At 41.5% G+C, this 24,262-nt stretch overlaps 1 protein-coding gene across 1 annotated transcript in view; it reads right to left on the reverse strand.

Moving 5' to 3' along the window:
• arap2 (ArfGAP with RhoGAP domain, ankyrin repeat and PH domain 2) overlaps positions 1-24,262 on the reverse strand; it is a 132,209-nt gene that overhangs the window by 8,079 nt on the left and 99,868 nt on the right. Inside the window, exons 19-29 of the mRNA XM_084548431.1 lie at positions 18,941-19,004; positions 18,271-18,434; positions 17,474-17,686; positions 16,841-16,946; positions 14,524-14,671; positions 12,039-12,116; positions 6,893-6,967; positions 6,102-6,219; positions 3,276-3,404; positions 1,722-1,855; positions 718-800 (exon numbers count right to left, since the gene is read on the reverse strand). Coding sequence (XP_084404557.1) covers positions 718-800; positions 1,722-1,855; positions 3,276-3,404; positions 6,102-6,219; positions 6,893-6,967; positions 12,039-12,116; positions 14,524-14,671; positions 16,841-16,946; positions 17,474-17,686; positions 18,271-18,434; positions 18,941-19,004 — 1,312 coding nt within the window. The remainder of the gene's footprint in view (positions 1-717; positions 801-1,721; positions 1,856-3,275; positions 3,405-6,101; positions 6,220-6,892; positions 6,968-12,038; positions 12,117-14,523; positions 14,672-16,840; positions 16,947-17,473; positions 17,687-18,270; positions 18,435-18,940; positions 19,005-24,262) is intronic.

Consider the following 24,262-nt stretch of genomic DNA (forward strand, 5'->3'; position numbering starts at 1 on the left):
TTATTAGAGTTGTGACACTCACGGACGAATCGTACCTATCGACCGGCTCTTTAACGCGAACTTTGTGAGTCTTTTGCTGTGTTTCACACAGATGCACAGACAAATTCCCGCTTTGCTGCTCCACTGAGAGAGACCGAGACATGCGGTGCTCAATTGTTAAGCAAATATCGCATGACATCGTCTGAGCTGTCCACACTACCCTCACGCGAGTGCCTAAGTATGCTGTGGTCTCAAGAAGAGGGAGGACACGTTTCATTTGAAGTGAGTGGCTGGCGACTCAAAAAGAAAAAAATGAGCCAAAGAAAACTCAACAGCATCTGGAAGCACTTTTGTGCTGACAAAAAAGGCAAAGCTAAGAGTAATATTTGCCAGAATCCAAATCAAAACTCAGATCCCACCAAAAGAATATAAACTGGTGGAATGTATAACTCTGAGTGATTCTGATCCAAATGTTTCAATCGCTCCTCACAGTGATCATTTCCCGAATAAAATGATTTGCCCCCCAGGTTGACTTCCTTAAAAATAAGATAATATGATATAAAACATAAAAAATAGCCAGTCTTCTGAATAGGTCTTTGAAAGGAACGGATCCAAAAGATACGGCTCCCTTCAAAGAGTCATAAATCCCATCTCCGTTGCTTATGGCTTTTCTCGTTTTATAAACAGAGTACACAGTTCTTTTCATTTAATGTTATCATGCAGGTGTGAGAAGCTTACTTGGTTGGAGGTTTGAGCTTTTTCTTCAGGCCCAGGTAACATTTCACACTGTTCAGCTGGACGGCTTTCTCTGCTTTAGTGCTCTGCAACAAACAGAAACAAGTGAAAGAAAAATACAATTAAACTAATTTCAAATAAAACGCTTATTTTGTGCAATTGTATAGTCACAATAACAACAACTGGTCATTACCGGGAAAACTTCTGGTTTCAACCAACAAAGAACAAAGTAGACGAGAACAAACAAAATCAAAGTTACATCTTGCCTCTCACACCTACACATGTAAACCTGCCACCCATTCCCTGTTTCATCCAATATAATTTGAACTAAATACAGACCTGGCAATAATTGTAGAGGCCAAGGAATATCAATTAAATTCCAGTACACTTCTAATTTCCCTTGCATTTACACAGTAATTAGCAACATTCTCATGCAACCTGATACTTAGAAAAGCTTTCAGTGGAAGTGCCCCCCCCCCCCCCCCCCCCCCCCCAACACACACCACTCCTATCCATTTTCCCTCCCACCTACACCCGCACCCTAGTGCCAGAATTACTGCACCTCCATCAATTATTAACACTTCTTCACACTGCTTTACGAATCCCATGTTTCAGCCGCAGAAATGTGCCGAGAAGAAAAGTCCTCCAGGGAACTCATCCCCTGCTGGTCCTCTCTGAATCAAATGCTGCATTCTTTTCTTTTCTGGAAAAAGTGTGGGGAGTCGGTGTGTTTTATTTTCTTGCTTAATTTAAAAATTGGAACCCTGAGACCGTAACATCGCCAGGGAGATGAAACAGATAGAGCCTAGATTTTGGTAAATTGGGTTGCAGTCGTGTAGGCTCCACTCTAACACGTTTTTGTTTGTCAAAGCAGTTATAACCCTTTCAATTCCCGTCAGAGACGAGGAGCTCTCTGTTCACTCTTGACTTGTGCGCAAAAACCCAGAGCAGCAAGTGTTTACTGTAAATGTGACAGTACATTAAGCCAAGACTAAAAGTTCACTTACTTTGATATCTTTGTAGATGAACAGTTTTTCTGTACGTAGCACCACATATTTGTCCTGAAATTTGTGTCCTGACAGCAGCTTGGAGGATCCATCACTGAACTTCAGGTGCTCGCCTTTTATGAACTGCCTTTGGTCTGATGGGAAACATCAAATAGTGTAAAGCACTGCAAATTCAAAGATGCAACATTGGTCCAAGTTTGTTGGTGTGAGAAACTGTTGAACTGGATATTTTGTAACACTATTTAGTAAAATTAGAGGATGTTACAATTCAGTTTATTAAAAACAACTGAAATTGTACCTTTGGTCTGGTCAGGTTTGCTACCATACGGCACCAAAATCAGTTAAGTAGCAGAAGCTGGACATTTGTTCTATTCATTATTTTTGACTAAAAGCAAATTTAGTCAAACCATTACCTAACCATTTCAAATACCTAACCAATTGGTAGTGGTAGTGGTTTAGACAATGAAAGCTATAATATGTATACAGCATATATATAAGCTACTTTGAGCAAGAATCAGTTATCTGAGTTAACAGTTTCAACTGTCTACAGATTACTCTAAGCTAATCATTTTCTTTAGCAAGCTAATTCACAATTACAATTTAAACTCTATTTATCGATTACTTTCACAGAAGCTAACAAGCTGACCATTTAGTCATTACTTTTGGGTAATATCAATTATAATTTACAAACATAACATTCACCTGCTACCATTTAGTGGTGACTTCTAATTAGTTGCCACTAGCTAGCTACTAATCTATTACTTACTAGCTAACAAAAACTACAATGTTTATGCAATACTTTCAGCTAACTATATTACTTTTATAATTATTTCAATTGCTTACCTGTGTCCATCTATTTAACTCCATATAAAGCCATTTTAGTCAATCTCTTTAACCATTTATGTATTTCTTTTGGTTAAACAACTTTTAATTATAACAATTCATAGGTTACTTTTAGCTTAAAAGTTCAAGTGATTTTGAGGGTAGTTTTAGCTATTTTTTACTTCATATACATTACCATTAGCTTATATATGTCTACATTTATCTATTCCTATACCTACAATGTTTATACAAGTTTTACGTTTTTAGCTATAACCATTAATCTCTTTGAGCTAACTACTTTGACTGGTTAGCCATCACTGTTAGCTAATGGCAACCGTTTCACCATTTATCCATTATGTTTAGCTAACAGATGCTATAATATTTTTACATTACTAATAAGCGTTTCAACTGCTTATTCAGTATTGCAAGGTAACAAAAATATAACATTTATACATAAGACTACTTTGAGCTCAAACTTCTAGTTAATTTTCATTACTTTTAGCTATCTATGTTTATTTAATACCAATATTATACATAAATTGTTAGCCATTTATTCATTTCATTCGGCTGGAAGCAACTACAGTATATTAACTAAACAACAGCTACTATTTTTGCCTTTTATCGATCCATTTATCCATTACAGTTTTCAGGCATGCACACCCAAACAGTATACAACTTTCCTGCAAAACAGGAAACTATTTTTGATATTGTACCATGTATAGCGTACTGTACCTTTCACGTCAGCCACTCTTTTGGTCCCTGTAAACTTCTTTATAATAAGAAAAGCAGAACTAGGGACGTCCAGTGTACTCCACTCCAAAACCTGCTCAAGAATCTTCTCACTGTGGTGCAACGGCCGCTCTGTTAAAAAATACGATAAAATAAAAGACCTCGGGTCAGAGACAGGGAAGTGATTAAAGGGTAAACGTGTTAGGAAAGGGCAATGGTCAAATAAAGATGTCAACAGCCAACAACAAAGCAATTCTGTCCCACTGGTTTAACATGAATTATAAATGCATGAAACAAAGCCATGAACTCATATCATAAAATCCATGAATAATTCCAGTTAACCAAATAACAAAATTATGTTGTTGTTCTCCCCATTTTCATCACAGAACAGTTTAAATTATCTACAGCATATCAGGACCTGATTATAAAAACACACTCATGTGCAAAATAGACCTATTATCTCTTCCTAATTGGCGAACAGGGTACATGTTATCAGCCAAAAAAAAAAGCAGATAATTTGTGTACCACCACCACCCCTGCTCCGATGCCTCCCTCTCTGCACTCCCCTGTTTTTCATAACCGAAGGAGGTAAAAAGAGCCACAACGGCATAACTTATTCATAGCGGTGGGCTTATCTTCACTGTGGAATCTCTGCAGACCCAGGCCATGGGATTAGCTCCTCATTTCCCAACAAATATTAGCTCCCCTTTTCTGCCTATTGTCCTCGATAACAGTGTTTATCTGTAGCTATCCTCCAAAATGACTAATTAACGCACTTTCCCTCCTTTCTTTATAGTTTTACGAGCAAAATCTGTCACGCTGCCGCCTTCAAAATAGCTTGACTGTTTACTCTTCCACAGAAATATTGTTTTGGCATGGAAAATATGCTGAACCATCAGCAAATATATTCAGTATTCAACACACCTTCGCTTTTAGAAGAGGACGGCGTGTCCTCTGTAACTTTGTGAGGGGAAAAAACAAACATAAGAGCGAGGTGTAAACTCCAAGTGAACTGATGAGAAGTGCACGGGGACAGCCAGCTAAGCAACTTCACGTCAAAGCTCAACTTTGACTTCCCCTTGCTTGCCGCTTCCCGTGGTACGATCAAATGCAGGTGCGCGAGGCACAAGGTGCCATCAGCGCATAATAATGCAAGATGAGGTGGGTCAGCTCTCGGGGTTGATCATGCAAGAAAGATGAAGGTAATTCATGACATATGACGGTAAAGATGATTAATTAATGAGCATATCATCAAACTGACGATGCTTGGCTAATTTCTCAGTGCGCCGCCACGTTCACAGGCACCGGTTCATTAGAGAGATCGCATAATCTTCTAATCACGAGGTACTTGGATGAGAGGATGTGTGATCTTTGTATATGCCCCAAATGAGAATAGCCACATAAATTGTGATGTGATGCCAAGTAGAAAGTTTAGAGAAAACGCTTTCATCACTTTATGAGATGTGTAAAAATAAAGCTCACATTATATTTGAAAAGCACAATGGACAATACAGTGACCTTTTCCAAAATGCACTGGAAACTGAATGAAGAACTTAGAACTTAGCAAACTCAAAAGGCAAAAGCAAACAATTCACCACCCGTGCATATAAACATGATCACATTAGTCAGGCATTTGTGAATGTAGCCGTTCCAAATAAAGAATAAATGACGTCTTGACCTTTCAGTCTAATATAACAGGAAGAATGAAGTATTTGTTCCTAAAGATGCTTTTCTACTTGATGAAAAAAAAATACCTGCCTCACTTCTTCAAATGTGCTTTAAGAAGAGGTAATTAGTGGAGAGGGCTGATGTGTACGCTCGAAGTGTCTGAGGTAAAGAAACAAATTTCAGTGTTGATTAAACTGCATGACAATGGGGTGGAGTTACTTAATTTAAGTGTACAGAGGAGGCGAGTGCACGGGGCCTTCAGCAGTGAAACAGCAGGAATTGATTATACTGTAATTAAGTGTTTATGCTCAAGTTGCAACAAGCACTTTCTCCCATGGCGGAAATGCATGCACCAGGGTGGTGAGTGGTAGACCCAAAAGTTACACCGACGAACTACTAGTAATGACCAGTAACCGATAAACGTAAAGATCCGACAATCTGCCCAAATATACTGATCGCATCCAAATTGATTTCATTAGCTTGAAAATGGCTTCCAGTGTGATTTCTAGATTTTAGCCACAACAGATTGGACTTCAAAGTGTTTTCGCGCCTAAACTAAATAAACTGTCTGCTTACAATTTGGGGGGAGGGGAGGCCTCCTGTCCAGGCAAAGTTGGAAGGAATCTGTTATTGAAAGCCGCCTCACCAACGTAGCTACGTAGCTGAGGGCGTCCATGTCATTGCAGGCAATACAGTCAGGTTGGTCTTCCCACCCAGATCGCTTGCAAACAGTAGTGCTAATCCTAGTCCTTAAAATCTGATTTGAGAAACATCAACCTGTCCAAAATTAAGATTTTCTCAGAAACTTTGGTTAACACGGTGTCGAGTGCTGTGGGATAATGTTTGGAACTACTAGCAGTCGTTTCCTGACATCTCTACACACACCCGATGACGAGGTGAATCCGAAAGATGGAAAGTGCAACAGTGCATCAGAAGAAAGTCAGAACAAGATCATTTGTGAAGCAGAAATGGTTGTTTTCAATGGTTCTTGGGAATCGTTGTCCAATTTTGACCAAGCTCTACTGTACATCTTCTCAAGGATTATTTGGCACATGGTTGTGATTGGTGGAGATAACCCTGAATCACTCTCTAAGAAGGACGTTTAGGATTTTGACCGAGTACTCTAGGATGACGTGAAAGGGACCAGAAAGTCCAGCGTACCTAACTCTCCATTCTCAATGACTTCGAAGGTTGTCCAGAGGTCATCGGGCCTAAAACTGATGCTCCTCATGCTCAGCGCGGTTTCTGCAAGCTCCGCGGGTCGCATACTCGGAGAGACCTACAGCAAATGCAACAAAACAAGAAGAAACAGTCACACATAGTAAGTACGTCCAGCGCGTAAAAGCTAAGATCATAAACTCTACGGGTCGATATTGCTGCCTTCAACAATATCTCCCTTTGAAGCGCCATTCAATATTTAACATGTAACATTTATTACTCAAATGTCTGAGTCACAGCCAATGCACACTGCACTGATTAAACACCTGCTCCTCTGTGAAGTTATTAGCTGTACCTGAACAGGATTGAACCAAGCAAATGAACCACCTCCCTCCACAGAGAGAAAAATGGAGAATTAAGGTCAATCTGTGCTGCGGAGAGCTCCTCTTTAACCCTATCCCCCTCCTACTACCGCTGCCGACCTGCGAGAAAAGCCTGTAACCTACACCGGCCTGCGTGCCTTGTAAAATGCAATTACTCACACAATTAAATCAGACATTTCTTTGATTAGTTCGCTTTTGATTTATTTCAGTGGCGGTAATCCCATCAGGTTAAACCACGGATGTCTCGGCCCTATTCTATCAACCTCTCCACCTCTCATTCTACCCATCTTTTCTCCTGCTTCACCTGCCTTCATCCCAATCTCCATCTACCCTCATTCGCTCTCATTACACCCCACTGCCGGGACCGCTGGGAAAGCCGGCGCGCGCACACAAGCATTAACGCCCTCTCACCTTGATTAAGCAGCATTTCTCTGGCTCTTTTTTTTCCAAGTACACCTCGAAGATCAGGTCCCCAGCTGGAGAGAACTGGGAAGGGACAAATAAATGAAGAAAAATAACATCAGATGAATTGCCCAAACCAACAAAGCAGCAGTAACTGGGGTAAATCTGTAAACGGAGAAGAATGAGCCAAGCAAGACGGGGGGCGTTAATGGAGTGCAAACCCTGGCTAAATAAAGAGGAACACGTGTGAGACAGAAACACTCGGAAAGGTGGGAGTGTAAGGTGAATGTTTCACCTACACCGGTACTGATATGCTTTCCTCAGGTGTCAACTTCAAGTGAGCTGTCAGCTTAAAAATGTCTTGGAGACGCACCTTTAAAAACATGTTCATGGGTTATTATGGGAATGGAAGAAAGCCAAGTGCCAGACTGAATCCAGTTGAGTTGCCAGGAGAGTGATACAGGTTTCCAGTAAACAGTAGTAGTATTTTTCTCAATCTTTCATAAATAAATACCTACTACACAACAGAAACTAGTGGTTGGAGAACAGCTTGGAGACCGTGAGGTCACAGGTTCTGAGGTGCCTTGAGCAAGAACCTAACCCCTAAACTACTCCCTGGGTGCCTTGCCATGTGTGCTTGGATGGGTTAACTTCCTTGAATATGCACATACACCAGTGAGGCATAACATTATGACCATCTTCTAAACATTGTGTAGGGTTAGGGTTAGGGTTGTGCCTCCAAAACAGTTGTCACTCATCAGAGATTGGACATGGCAACAGAATGTTGTTGCTGGAGGGCCTTGGGTCCTATGGGTTGAGAGGAGGGGCCTCTGTGGATCATCCCACAGATACTTGATCAGTTTGGGATCTAGTGAATTTGGAGGCCAGGTCAACACCATTTTTTTAGTTGGTCCTAAACTGTTTTTGTGTGTGTGTCTGTGTCAGGCTGCATCCTGCTGGGGATGGCTGCTGCCATCAAGGAGTATCATTGCTATGGTCTGGTCTAGGTGGGTGCTACATGTCTAAGTAACATCCACACAAATGCCAGGTCCAAAAGTTTCCCAGCAGAACATTGGATTGTCACAAGATGTTCAATGTTGTTTACTTCACCTGTCAGTGGTTTTAATGTTGTGGCTCATCGGTGTATACACATGGCCAACAAAGCTCTGAATTGATTTGATCTGATTTCACTGATAATTTCAGAATCGAGTGTTATTACTTTCACAAAAGGTAAAATCGAGCAGAACCTCGATAGCTCTTTCCTTGGTGACTTTGCTGCACGGCTACAGTTTAGCTAAGATAAGCTAAACTTAAGCTAGTCGCCTTAGCGTTGCTTTGTCAAGAATTTAAAAATAGACATTACAGTGCATGTTTTAATGTGCGTCAAAGCAGTTAGGATGGATATTACAGAATTACTCATTTTTAACAGAACTAACAAATCAAGATAATTCTCCTGCTAGATTTGATTTAGATTTATACCTGGAGGTTAACAGACAAAATCTGATTTTTTTTTTTTTTCTTAATATAACATGCAAATTCATATATCAATTTATTTTACTACTACTTGACAGTCAAAAGGTCACATTTCCAGGAATACTTCTACAAATCCTGGCTCATGGTTCTCAGTGTTCTCAAATCTGAAAGTTATTTTTATGCTGTGAGAAACAAGAAAGATTGTGTACATAAAAAAATATAATAAAAAACCCGTCTCTAGAAAATGAACACTTAAGTGAGTACGAAAAGGAGTCTCGTCCCTCAGCTGTCTAGAAATTACAGTTACCCTTCCTTTGTCATTTTAATGTGCAGGTGAACTGAGGTCCATTATTGGCTTGAGCTGGGAGAACTATCGCATGATAAGAGGGAGGAAGCCACTTCTGACTCCCGCGCTCTAAAATGACACAGAAATTACAGTCATTCAAACCAATGGAGCAAAAGCTGTAATTGTGAAAATGTCACACACAGATATGGGGCCATTTCTTGTTGCTCTGGACACCGTTCCTCCCTCCCTCCCTTCATTGTCGTGTGACGGGAGGAAGGCCAGGCTCGCTTCACAAACATGACAACTGTGGAGTGAACGACGGGAAATAAAAGCGTTGACAACTCGGTGGTGGAAAGCAAAGGACGTTTTGGGGAGAATTCTCAGCAACAAGTAGGAAATGAAGGCATCTTCTAATCTCTCCGACCAAAGTCAACCTCGACCCGGTTGTAAACGCAGGCATCGATTTTAAGGCGCCACCTCAGACTTATAAGGCGTGACGTTGCCTTGCACCTCATTGTGCAACTGATTTACTGACTCCCTGTGTCTAGCCTTCCTATCTATTTGCAAGGTGCCCCCTTGTCATTCTCAGATGAGGTCAGTACCTTGACCAGGAGAGACTGAGCCCTCTGAGACAAGCTCCCTGCAAATGTCAAAAGCATACATTGTCTTGGTTTCCGAGTGCGGACCCAAGTGCCATTTGTTCAGCAAAGCCTTCGATATATCCAGCATCTCCTTCCTCAGCTGAATAATACTTCAATCTTCTTATCTCAAATAGCTGGATATGTTGATCTGAGAGCTGGTTGATGCACCACTTGGTCGGTTAGGACCAAATACATTTAAGAAACAAAGAATGGATCACTATGAATATAGCATAATGTTTCTGAGAGGATTTCTCTCATCTCAATCTCTCATCATCATGACAAATCACATCAAATCAGCTTTATTGGACATGTATATATGTACACACATACAAAGAATTTGTTCCCTTCAAGTAACCCACCCAAGTGAGAACGCTCGGAGCAGTGGGCAGTCATGCAAGGCGCCTGGTGACACGTTTGGGGCGCTTTAAGCACTTGTGCAAGGCACTTCAGCCATGGACACAGTGGATGAGATTGACATTAGAGGTTTAGAGAGAACATTTTCAACAGCTTTTCAATGGATTACCATGGAAACTGGCATTCATCTCCCCATGGGGATGAATTGACCCTTTGTTGGCTTGCTGACTTCCAACCAGAGAGCTCCTACCCTTTGTCAAGTGCTGAAACTCGTAATTGGACTGTGAAAGTGTGGGTACACTGGAGGAAATAACAATACAGAATAACTGTAAACTGTTCAAAAGACAATATTTCCAGAGTCTCCCAATCGTTAGTACAGTCGCTAACATAAGATGCTTTGTGTTACCTCTACACTGTATTATTAGAGGTTTTCAAAGTTTTTCTATGGGGATAGAGCCCCACATCATGATTGTTTGTCTAACCTAGCAACAATAACATAGGAAGTCGAGACTTAAAGGGTAAAACCCCTCTGGTTGGTGGTCAGCAGACTGATAAGAAGGCAGACAAAGTGTCAGTCGCAAGAACTTTGGAGATCAAGTAACAAGGACATTCAGTTGTTGGGTGCTAATTAACATTAACAATTAATCTAAATATCAGCATGATAGCATTCTTATGTTAGCTCCTGGAACAGACTTTGGTCAACTAGCATTAGCACTAGCAAACTGGCACCAGCTAGCTCACTCTGGTCGATGCAGCTAGCATGAAATGTGACAGTTGCTGATGCTAATAGCTAATGTCGAAATTGTCTGCATCCTTTGGAAAATAAAACAGATGCTCTTGTTCCTGTTATTACAGCCAATTGTGGCACAAGGCTCAGACATTTTCACATGATAATGATGAACTATTGTTTTTTTGTTTTTTGTTCAACACTGTATGACAGTAGATACAGTGCATATTCAACGTTTGGGCTTATTTTGCAGCCTGTCTCTGTCACTTTGGAAGAGATATCTGTGTTGAAAAATGTCATTTTAGTGTCAGATATTCAGGCTTCGATTCAAAAGGCTTGTGAAAAATTGGTCCAACATTCAGTGAGGTGGCTATTGGGCCTCAGTGAGCCACTCAAATATCCATAGATTCAGGTGATAAAAGTTCGAGTGGAAGCTGTGGCCTTTCCAGAAGAAATAGCTGTGAATTTCCTGAGTTTGCTTCTGTAAGAGACAGAATGAATGTTGATAATGTGTGAAATGTGTTCTCGCAACAGTCCAGCTCCGTCCTTAGAATCGGCCAGAATATGGTATTGAATACGTGATGAATGCTGAAAGAAAAATCTAATGTAATTTTGCTTTTCTTTTTATGGTAAGAACATTTCTGAATACCTAAAAAAGATGCATTTACAATTTTCCAACAGTCAAGTACTGTTTCACATTATAGCTTATATAAACCTGAAAACCACTAATAAACTGCACGCATACATAACCACTGGGAGTGCAGATATTATAAATCTGTGGGTGGGAAATTACAATTTTACCAACTTTTTTTTCCGTATTTCTCAAAGTTGAGAGCTACTGGGAGGCAGCTTGGCATAAACGGGTGGAACACAATGGAAATGTTCAGTTTCCAGTAGCTACTGTTGCTCTTTAGCTTGCGTGCCGTGGCCTCATGCAGACTCTCTACAACAAAACCTGCGAGCAATCCCCTGTGACGGGATTAAATGGTTTTAAGCAATGTCTAACTCAAACTTTGAATCATCCCTAAAATAAACATACCTTATTATCTCAACACAGAAATCTCCTCCATGCTGACTTATAATTACACTAAATAAGTGTCCTTAATGAAAAAGAATAAAAAAGGAACGGCTTTCAGATTTCGAAACCCGCCAAATTCGCACCGACTGCCGAAATGTCACCCCAGTTTTCACCTCCAACAGCTTTATAATAGCACTAGATTTCCACTGAGTAACCCTCACGCTCGACAGCAGCGGCCGTGTTCTGAAAACCCTACGGACAAGCCGGAGAGAAGGAGGCGGGGGCAGAAAAGGCTCCGGCATAAACAGCTTATTTCAGATTTCAACAACAAGCGGTGCCGCACGATTTAATTTTTTTTCCCCCAAGTTATCTGAACCAAATGTTTTTCTCGGCCGAGGCACCCAGGCATAAAGTACCTGCCGTAAAGGTTAACAGGAACAAAGCCCTTTTTTCCCTCACCCGCCTGCTCCCACCTTCCCCGCCTGCCCCTTCATTTCTGCCAGAAAAACAGGAAACCCGCTCAAATGAATCACTCCATTTGAGACTCCCCGACGCATTCAGGCAAATCAATGCGGGCGCACACACACACACACACACACACACTCGAGCAGAACACCCATCGGTGATTTCCATTTGGGTTCTGCGGGTCCACTTACTGTGGTGTCCTTCTTTTCGTTCCAGCGTGTGATGAAACTATTCTCCCTCTCCATCTGTTGCACCTGGTCTTCATTGACCTGTTGGAAACACCACAAAAACACACAATCCCAACTTAGCCACAGAGAAACTTTCTGATCCGTTAAACTGCCCTCGAGAAACTTGCCTTTTAGAATCATAAAGCCAGTTCTGATATTAATTTCAGCACTTAAATACAATCCGTTGATCCATTGATGCCGGATTAAACCAGGAAATAAGGTATGACGTGCAAACTGTAGAAGAGGTTTGTTCAGCAAGCACTCCTAAAACTAATTTTGAAAAGAGAAAGTTGGCTGTGAGTGTTTGACACACCAAGTGAATACTCTTTTCTTTCAGGGTGGGAAATTACATTTTTTATTTATTTTTTTTTAACCTCATTATCACTTTCAGAGAACAACTTGCTTTGTTAGAGTGATACGAGTGGCAGAGAAGATTGGGGGGGAGGGGAAATAAAAAAAGAAAGAAAGAAAAGAAATCGCAAACTCATGGCGCGTGTGTGTTTAGGTCTGATAATGGGGCCCGTCGTCGACATCCGGCACAGAACAGGCGCTTTAATTAGAGAGACGTCTCACCCGTCTTAAGCCGCGCCGAGCGCATTCACCGCTGTCGGGGCTCGTGATTGGCTGAGCGCAATGGCCGTTTGTCACGCGAGTGACGGCGTCCCGAACCGATTTGGAGAGAACGCTCCTCCTTTAACGTGAGAACAAGAGGGAGCCAGGCGTTCCGCGGGGAATTAGCAGACACTCTGTGCTCGCGTATCCCGCAAACCAGGCGGCTCTCCAGGGGTAACACTGATACCGCGCTCTCCTCCGCCCAACCTCGCATCAGCTAAGTCAAGCCTGTTGTGGAGATCTGGCAAAAACAGCTCTGCTCCCCAGATGGTTGGAGTAAGAGGGGGTAAATAAAGTCATGCCTGCAGCTTGGTTGAGATGTATAATATAGTAACATCTGGATATTTGATTACTTTCCTCTATAGCGTGTTCCGAATAGAGTCTTCCGACTTCATCAGACAACATGTACTACACATTCACTACAGTTTCCATCATGAGTAGCTCCCGGAAATAATAAAACTGACAATGAGAATACGGCGCCAAAGAGCTATTTGAAGGGCTTACGTTTTCAGTTTTGGATATAAATACGCCTTGATGATTTAATTTGACATACCTTTACATGGGGAACTCAAATGCCGTCATATTCAAATGAGACAAACCAATAAACACTAATCGGAACAGCAGCTCATCTGACTGATGAAACAGAAGAAAGACCATTGAATCATTGAGTAAGAAATTAGATTTCTTAGAATCAGAGATCTTAGATTTTGGGTTTTTCAACTGTCTTCAAATGCGTCATAAAAACTTCTTGTTCCTCAGTATATTAAAGGGATCTCACAGTTTGTCTACACTTGGCGTCTTTACAGCCTTAGCCTTGACCAGAGGCTTTATGTTTTCGGGTGGCCCATAAATACGGCCCATTCTTGTAAACGTGATATCGCGGGGACGCCTTTAAGAAAAGGTCACTTGCACTCAGCGACGAGTTGAGTGGTCAAAGGCCAAAGTCACAGTGCCCTCAGAAGACCCATGTCCACTCTCTGATGGATGATGATGCAACTGTTTTGGACGCACAAGGGAGACCTAGACAATATTAGGAAGGTGGTTATAATGTTATGCATGATCAGTGTGTATATTACGGGAGTCTGGATAGACCAAGTGGTAAAGGCATACAACCACGTCGCACTAATTGGAGCTTTTGGACAAAAACAGGTTTAAGGTTTACATAATCCATTCATTCCTCCAGATTATTATTCGATACAAGCGTGAACAGCCTTTGGCTTTACACGCCGCTGTCGTCTAGCGCAACATTCGAGCTGACTCACTTTGTTTACAGCGAAACTTTACTCGTAAGCTAAAATTACTTTAATACCACAGCAAGAGCAGACAAAGGAAATGAGACAGTTCTGCTCTGAAGGAAAACATCTCATTTATCTTTCTTATTTTTCCCAGTTCTGTATTTCTGATATGAAAATGGCAAACGGAGTCATGAGCCTGGCCTAGTTTCGCCTCAAGCAAAAGATGTCCAGGACAGGATTCTATGATAACTTTTTTTTGTTCTAGGTGACCTCTTTTTTATAATATTTTTTTTTTTTCTTTCTTTCTGGAAACGTGTTCAGTCTGTGTGTGCAGTTGACAAAGACACAACGCAACTATTACATGAGCGGAATAGAATAATACACACACGAACACATTTTTTTTTTCTTTTTTATATAACTTATGTAACGTGTGTTTATGCAATAAGAATCGGATGTTATCTAACTTAGGAGGAAAGCGGAAGATCCATATTAAGTAACCAAGCCTAACTTCCTCATCACCTCTCAATCAGTTCTTCATCACCATCAATGCTGTCCATTGACAAAAAATAAATAAATAAAAGAGCAGAACATTTTTGACTCACTTTGAAGAGAGTGATGTAGTTGCTGATTAGGTCCAGGATCACGCTAATTTCCCGTGAGGTTTGTCCTTGCGTCTGGAACAGGCAGGAGGAGAAAGCCTTGGCCAGTTTTACGGCGGGCATGTGGTTGAGGTGCGAACACTGCTGAATCCTGAATCACAGAAGAAGAAGAAAAACCCTGAACGCACAGATCAACAGCAGCGGTTCATATATTTAGTTCACACTTTAAATCTCTCACAGCATTAAAAACACCCATGAGCATTTAGTACAGTGTTGGACCTTTCTCCAAATCCGACAATGGGTCGATTAGGTCTTCTCTAAACAATCTGTATAATTAACACCAATAGGAATTGTTTAAAAAAAACAAAGGTGAAAAAGAGAATAAATGATTTTCATTTAAAAAGATAGAGAAGATCCTGCTTAAAAACACAAACTTTGTATAAAATGCTGGCAAATCTGAACAAACAATATGAAAGCGATTCATCATCGTAAACCCAAGGATGCCGTTGCTACGGGGTCACGCAGTCTTTTCCTGCTAGCCCCGTCTTTGAAGGACTTCCCGCCATGTGCACCATACAGTATTTATGGACAAATCTGAGAGAGCATCCCATCTCATTTGTGGATGAAAACAACCACACACACACACACAGGCGAGAGCAGAGTAGGTCATTAGGAAGATGGAAGGGACGACAGGCTAATCATCAGGTGACACGACCTTCGAGTTTCTGTACTTGTTACGTCTGCAGCGCGGAGCAGCATCCGCAGGGCTGCAATTGTTCTATCAGCGGCAGCGGGGTCAGCTGAGAACATGAAGGCGAAACCAGTTTGGTAACTATTTAAATTGTGAATCAATTATCTAATAAAACTAGTGGATGCTAAAGTGCATTTGATAACATCAAACCAAGGCAACAAACCTTTTCTGAAGGTCTTAGGTCTCCCTCATGCAGACAAATAAGCTATACTATTAATTAAATCAAAGCTTTACACAGAGTATATGAAATACCCTGGGCAAGTAGACATAAATTAAATCACTAACTGCTGTATGAAGTGATTAGGGACATGTGATATTGTCTAATTTATTGCGCTACTTGTTTATTGATACAGAGCAATACCTGAGCATCTAGACTAGCTATCACACATTTTTGGGGGGAGAATCGTCCTGTGTACCCCATATTACTCCACATTAGCAAAGAGTTTTCATGTAGTTTGTTGTACCAAGAATGAATCACAAAAGGACTGAGCCTTTGGACACAGTTAGGCTGGAATCATTGACGAGAAGGAGGGAAATACTGCACTGATCTGTTGAGATGTCTTCTCGGTACCAAGGTGTGTTGGCAGCTGTGCCGTTCATTTGCCAGAGTGTAAGTGTGGCTGGTTGAGAGGCTGGTCAGCTAGCAATTATTTGCAGGGCATGATTAAAATGTGTTTGCCTGGAAACAAGATAAACTACTGTAAACTGCGCATTCTATGTCAGGCACATTTGACATACACCGATCAGCCACAACATTATGACCACTGACAGGAGCAGTAAATAACTTTGAGCATCTTGTGACAATTCAATGTTCTGCTGGGAAACCTTTGGACCTGGCATTCATGTGGATGTTACTTAGACATGTAGAACCTACCTAAACCAGACCAGGCACCCCCACCCTATAGCACTCATAACCATGACACTCCTTGATGGCAGCAGCCATCCCCAGCAGGATGCAGTCTGACACAGACACACACACAAAAACGGTTTAGGAACAACTCAGAAAACATGAAGAACAGCACAAGGTGTTGACCCTATCTCCAAATTCACTAGATCCCAAACTGATCAAGTATCTGTGGGATGATCCACAGAGGCCCCTCCCCTCAACCCATAGGACCCAATGGCCCCCAATAGCAACATTCTGTTGTCAGACACCACAGGACACCCTCAGAAGGCCCATGTCCGTTCTCTGATGAGTCACAACTGTTTTGGAGGCACAAGGGAGACCTGCACAATATTAGGTGGTTTAAATGTTATTCCTGATTGGTGTATACTTACTTGGTATTCTGTCTTTGGGTAATTTTTTAACCAATTTATTTCTGGGGGTCTTCTGTTGGTTTGGTTTTGTAGCAATATTTTAAATCAAAGTCTATGGTGAATGATGTTTATTTCCCCCATAGACATGTCTTAAGTCAAAGTTCTCGGACGCAAAGGGGTAACCACATCAAGTTCCTCTCAGGATATTCAAGTTTCCCTGGACATTGACCCGCATCTTGAAACACGTTCATCAGTTCAAACTCTGAATGTGTCTGCAGTTTGAAGCCTGTGTGAGCTTGTTTGCGTGTATACCTGTACAGATGTTGCAGCAGGGCCTCAAGGGTTGACCTGTTTATCTTTGGCAAACTCTCTATGAAAGTGGAATACTTCTTTACTCTCTGCTTCTCGTCCTTCTCATCTACAGACAGACAGGAAACATACAGGTAAATGGGCAAATTAAAATATTAAAATATAAGTTAGGAGACTTCTCTGCTTCCTGTTAAAGGGGAATTACCGTTTTTTTTAGACCTGGACCTTATTTCTGGCATAAAATATGATCGTTTACTCACCCATATAACTTTGGTGTCATTTGAAGTCGTTCAGAAGATATTTAGATTCAGCAGAGAGCCGCGTATATCCATATAGTGGGAGTGACTGGGGCACCGAAACGCAGCCTCTAAATAACGCATTATCTGCCGCGAAACTCGTTCATTTCACCAATATTTTGTTATGATATGCTAGCGCTATTCCCCGCTGTATATCCACTATATGGATATACACGTCGTTCAGCTGGATCTGAGTATCTTCTGAACGACTCCAAATGACACCAAAGGTATATGGGTGAGTAAATGATCGTATTTTATGCCAGAAATAAGGTCCAGGTCGTAAGCATCTGCGGACTTCAATATGTGCTATAAGCTAAATTCCAATGTGTTCTCAACATACCCAGAACCGACACCCAGTACGGATAGAGCTCCTTGGTCAGCAGTGCGTCCTCTGCCTGGGACAAGAAGCTCTTTAAGGTGTCCGTCACGACCTCGAGCTGGTGTTCCTTCTCTCTTAGCTTCACGTTGCGGGCGTCTCGGGTGAACTCCTCCAGGAGGTGAGCCACTAGACCGGGATCCCCAGGCCTCTGGTAGATGCCCTCGTGGCACAGACCTGGGTACAACGTCAGATTAAATGACTTCCTTCTTTGTGAAGAGTATTTTTTTTAGATGTCTCATGATGAATATTATAATCACTCATAAAAGATAATGACGAATTTCTATAAGTACAATTATGTGCTGACCTTATGGGCTCTTACATAAGCACTTCTGAATCTAAATTGCAGGTGGAATAAAATTGCCGGCGCAATGTATATTAACCTTCTGTGCCATTTCACAGTTTCTGCCGGAGTTAACTTTTATTCTAGTCCCTTATTATACTGCATAATGCTTAGTGCATTTTTATGTACGGTTAAGGCAAACAGACACTATAGACTGTGGTGTGTGTTTAATGACTTCCGGATGAAGGAGCTCCACAGTTAAAAGTCGGGCTACACATTTCTAAAAAATACAGTGAAAATGGAGAGACAGGATGAAGTCGCAGCTTTGTGCCAGGCGACATTAGAAAGCATGAAATTGTCATCACTGCGCCGTGTGGTGGATGAATCAGCTCCTCAAGGGGGAAATCATAATAAGCAGATTTTTCAAAACAGGTTTCCCCCCCTCCCCCGCCCCGTCGATAAATATAACGCGACTCACCATACTGAGTGACAAAAGCAATGCAGCTGTCGACTACAATGGGAACGCCATTTTTAGTCAGCTGCTGGTCACTGAGCGCCTTGCCGTCCGTGCCAGCGGCCAGCGTGATGGCGGAGTGCCACAGCGCAAAGTCCATCTTGTTGAAGCCGTGGATGTAAACTGTTCTATTAAAAACAAGAAAAATAAACTATTACTTTTAATGAGATAATTCCCAGCAACAACATGGCGCTTGCTAAAGTTCACATATTTGGAAAAGGGCGCTGCCAAGTCATTAAATAAACAACCAACAAGATTAAAGGAATCCAAAAGCGCTTCTACGGAACACACATCTATAAACAACGCCTGGTTTCCCACGAGGTTTGATAAAAAAACACACACAAAAGAACGGCAATTAAGCCAAAAGTCTTGTTGCATTACTCTAAAAGGGAGCCTTAAAAATGCTGTGCGAGGGCTGCAGTGCGTCGCCTCGCTACACCGTCTCTCTAGCTGAAGAAGACAGTCTACCGAGGCTTTAATTACCTCGGGATGGATACAGTAGGTGAAGTGAATTCGGACTAACAAGACAAAAAGCAGATTCAAAGCAAACGTCGCCGCATAATGCGCGCCGTTGCTGTATCACAAATGCGTTGCCAATTAGCACACCTTTTTTTTTTTTCCTTCAAAGACGTACCTTCCGCACGCCACCATCAGCAGGACTTGGATCTTTTCCTCACCCTCGGTGTGTGTGGAGACAGCTGGGGGACGAAATAAGGGCAACAAGTTGTAGAAAATCCAAGCTTCAAAGCACGGCGTACATTTATAACAGCATAATGCAAAGGAACGTGTTGAAAGTTGAGATTTGACATTTCCACTTAGCCATGAAACCTCGTGAATTCATTAAGAGGCGTCGGAAGGTCTCCATTCTTTTAAGTGCAACTTTTAAGTCAATAAAAGAATGCGGCGCACAATATGTCTAGACACATCCGAGCACGCCGTTCAAGGGCGCGAACGTATGGCATAAAGAAAGAAGAGAGGACAGGACAGTAGTGGAGAATGACAAATATATTTTCTTGCTGCAAACACAATTCGGGTTTTACCCCACAGTCTTTAAATGAGAGAGGGAAGTGGGGCACAAACGCTGGCGTCCAAACGCGACCAAACAAAGGCCGTACCGCGGGTAATATTTAGCGCGCGACATTCCCCATCTGCACAATCAATCTCCTGAAGTCGGAGGAGTGCGAGAAAGAGAAGAAAAACCGGGCTGAGGGACTGAAAAGCTTCGCCACAATCTCTTCTCTGGGGCTTCAAACAGCTGCTTGGATCATGGCAACAATCACACACAACAGAGGAAGTACAAAAAAGATACGAGGCCCCGCACAAAATCTCCTAGCAACAACATCTGGCGCTTTCATCATGCTGGAGCACTGGATGTGCTCAAGTAATGGGAGGAAGGATAAAAAGAACTTCCCCTTAATACACAGACAGCACCAAAAAACCTGATCGCTGCCTAAAGAACTAAACAACACAGGAGTCTGCGACAGAAGAATCATTTTGAGAAAGGTGCCATAGCGCTCTGGTTATGCTGCTTAGCTTAAACGACAGTATATCTTTTTCTTTGGCATTGCTATCTGTCAACAGCCTTTTACCGACAGATCTACAAACTTAACATTTAATTTGGTTTTTGGCACAAGCAAGAAAGACGGCTTTTGTTTTGTTTTTCTTTGGCTAGCAAATTCTCTGTAAAGACCTTTGTACGTTGAGCTAAACAGCAAAAACCTATTAATCCCCAAAACACTCTCTTAAATTATTTGCCTTTCATTTTCTCTGGCAGATTTTCAAGGGCTCCGTTTTTCATTCTGATCCGAACAACAAGGGAAAACGTCAGAGATTGATATTGACTTGAGAGAGGTTTATTAACAGTGTTATCAGGTAAATGCAAAACACTTGTCATAGCCGTTTGAACAAACACACAGCAATCCTCTTTTATCCATCTCCAGGCTCAGCGGGAATTTTTTTTATTACTTAATATGTTTGTGTGATAAGGAACTAAGTCTGCAGGCTTGCTCTCGCTGTAATTTGTACCGAGTGTCCTGGAAGAGATTTCCATGAGGTTTTTCTTGTTTCTGAGAGCTATTTTTTATTGTTAGGATTTTATTCTTATTTTGTTTTTTACATATTAATATTATTGTCCTGTGTGATACTGTATCCAACGCCCGGCAGGTACTGTTACTGTGAAGGTTGATTATTATTGGTTATTACTGATGGAAGATAATTTCATGAGCAAAGCAAAAGAACCCAGTTCTCAGATTGTCGAGGATACATTCCTCAGGTAATCAAATGGGTTTTATTGCTTCCTTGAGCAGAAGAACAGTGGACTGTACGTAAAGACTGACAAAACCTTAGTGACGTCATCCAAAGGATTCCTGAAAAGGTTTTGAAGCTCAGTGTGGGTGGCTTCGGCCGTCTCCATCTTGGTAGCGCCTGACTCTGCCTGACTTCCACCTAATTAAACCCTACAACAGCTCCAGGCTGTCACTCAAAGTCACCACAACCTCAATTATGTATAACTTTAAGCCAATTATACAATTTATTTATTATTTATTTATTATTTATTTTCTTTAGTATCAGGCTGTAAACATATTTATTTCTGCTTTAAAGTGGGGTATTTTAACATGGAGGTCTGCGTGGATGGACTCCCTTTCGAGTCAGCCCTCAAGTGGCCATTTGAGGAACTGCAATTTTTGTTTTTTTCTGTGTTGGCATCATTTTTTGGTGTATACATGGTTGAACGTAAACCTTTGGTATGGTTGGTGTATACCACCCAACGAGATTTATTCCAGTAATTTAAAGCCAAAGGTATATGAACATGATGTTTTTGGGACTTCCGCATTGCTTTCATTTTCCAACCACAGAGGTTGCTGCTTGACAAGAAGTTACTTTTAAAGGTACCTCGGTAAAGGTAGGAATGGGAGGGGAATAGGAATGGGAATCGGTTCCAGTAGGGAACGAGTATCAAATTGTCAGGTCCGAATCCTACGCCGAATTCTCCTGAGCTTATCAGTTCTTTTTTTTATCGGCATCAATGTGCATTTCTAACAGTTGTGCATCGCAAAACAACGACGTGAAACTCTATGACACAGTGGTTAACAGTTTCATCACATCTGAGTCACATATATTTTTTCTGCCCCGTTTCTACGCTTTATTCAGACTTAAGTCAAAAAATTGATACATTGGTATGTCTAGTGAACAAGAACATTGTTGAATAAGTTGTTAACCAACTCTGGTGAAATTACTTTTTAGTTGAGCACTGCTCCTGGAAACAAAATAAAGCTCTGTAGCTACCAGAGGTCAATAACTCCACATGGGATCTTCTTTATTTATTTTTCTAGAAAAAAAAAAAAAGGAAAATTGGATTTACATGGTTTTCAGTGTCTCACAGAGTAACTGAGGCATAAATGAGTTGAATCAATCAGCGGGTTCGCAAAATTAAAGAGCATTTATCTACACGGGAACACTCTTTTTTTATAAATGAACAGTACTGTGTGTGCTGTGTGGCCTCTCGCAGTACATAGAAAAACACTGATCTGATTAGAAGTTCCAATTGAACGTGAATTATCAGGGATAGTTCCAACTATTTCTGAACGTGTTAGCTGCGATGGCTATATATTTTTTTTTTCATTTTTTAAAAAAATATTTAATTCCTCCCTCTAAATGAACCGGACTGCAGACTTGTGCTGATGCCTATCTTAATTTTTGGATGATTGAGCAGAGCAATGATATTAACATATATTTTTTTTTCCTATTTAGCCCACTGCCATAAGAGAAATCCAGAGAGAAAATGGCACTGAATGAGTTTGAAGTTAATGTGCTTATCTCGTAGGAAAACCTTTCATTTTCCCAAAGTTCGGGGCGGGGGGGAGGGAGGGCGATTTGTGCCTGTGTGACAGGTTAATGATTATCCAGCTCTATCTGTCATTTCCCCTCATTTTACTTTAGCGCTGCTTATTTGTGCAGCAGATATCTTGACACAAGGCATCACAAAGAGATCAATCTCCCCTCAAGTACACAGCTGAGCCCCTGGGAAGCCATGTTGAGAAGCTCTGCACTCTTTGTGGATAGGATTTTTTTTAAATTTTTTTTTGCTTTCTTGCTTGCTCGTTTGCTTTTTGTTTTACTAGTGGATTTATTCAGTTATATAACACTTTTCAGATTAAAAATTATATGAATAAGAGCCAAAGAAAACCATTAGGAGAAGCATTAGTGTGTTTCAGGAGTATTTAAATTACAATAAATCTAACAGCTGAGACCAAAAACCCATGAACAAGCTACATCAGTGAACTCTAGGAGTAGTTTGAAGTGAAGCATGTTAGAAACATGTAGTGATTTTTAATTGAAAAGTGTATTTATTTAATCCTTTGCTGCTACACCGGAGCACCTTTCATGTGTTGGTGTCACTGTAGAGAAAATAACAGTTAATCCCATGTCACAGCCCGCGAATCCTAAAAGGGATCCTTTCAACGCTCCAGAAGCTACCATCCCCTGACAAAAACGCCGTCCCCCTCCTGGCGCCGACGGCTCCCCGGCTGTGACAAATGCGGTTTGAGAAAGCCGGGGAATAAAGAGGAACGCCGCTGCAGTTCTTTATCCCGCCCCAGGTGAGGAGACGGGGCGGCACTTTGCGCGATTTGATCCACGTCGAGCTGTAAGTGGATTAAAAGAAAGATCCATTGATTCCCCTCCCCCCTCCTTCGGGTTCGCACATCACAGTGGCGCAATCAATCGAAATGCACTAAAATCTTTATCGTTTGCCAAAGTGAAGTGACTGTCCTTTAAATAACTCCCGTTTGCCAGTTATGTGGACATACTGGCAAAATGTATGCAAGTGGGCAGTGGGAACAGCACTACCAATGAACCGTGGATTTCTAAAACCGCGTTTTCACGTAAAAACCGACAATCGCTTGTCAACACATTACATAATACCGACCTTTACTAACCTCATCACATATACAGGCCCGTGGTAATACTTCACTCTCCTCTAGTCCCTTCCAACCATGATTTTCTTTTTCTTTTTTTTTTTTTACCATGGAAGACTAAGCTTAGGCACTTAGAGCAGAGATCCGACTGAAATGTGTAATGGTGTGAGACGCCGAAACGTCTTCTGACACCGGTCGCTTGAACGCATCCCCCGACATCATTACGCAGCTATAAATGCGAGCGGCAAGAGGGTGCTATGGACTGGTGGTTCCGGAGAAAATTACAGAGAGTATATGAAAATAGATCCCGGCACATTCATCATGACGGGACTGAAATTGACCACTGACAGATACGGTCTCCTATCAAAGGCCCAACAGAGGATTTCAGGCTTAGGAAATTGCGGAGATTTAGGAAGATCTGAGGTATGTGTGTGTGTGTGAACCAGAAGAACTTGTGTTTATTTTAATGGAAGAGGTGAACCCAGTCCAGCTTAGCTCGATGAGAAGCATATGGGGGGAAATATATTCACTTCAATGGAACTTCCAGGGTTACTGGACTCATATCTCCGACAGCACATGCTGCATTACGATTGATTCGTAGCCAGTGTTGTTGCTAGGTTAAATCCTCTTTTCAGTCCCAACTAAAAACAGATTTTTCATTCGGTTACCTCGTTGTTCATGTTGTTTAACTTTCCTTATTTTACACACTCTCATTTGTAATTTTTTTAAAATATTTTTACTACCCCAAAACACTTGTGATGAATTTAGATTTCTTGAAAAAACAAACCACCACTTGCTTTTGAAGCAGAGTCAAGAATTACAGCTCTGACAGACTGCGTTGAAGGGAAATGGCATGGATAGAAAATCGAGATGTTCCACTTTAGTGAAAATAGTAATGCGACTAATAATTGCTGGGCGGCTGCATCTACACGTCAACCGAAGCTGCTTTCATAATTTGAGGTTCAGTGGTTTGCCTCGGCTCTCGCCTCACAGCAAAAAAGATCCAGAGTCCAAACTCAAACCGGCTGCTTGTCGCCTCT

The sequence above is a fragment of the Chelon labrosus genome (assembly GCF_963514085.1).
Source record: "Chelon labrosus genome assembly, chromosome: 1".
NCBI lineage: Eukaryota > Metazoa > Chordata > Actinopteri > Mugiliformes > Mugilidae > Chelon > Chelon labrosus.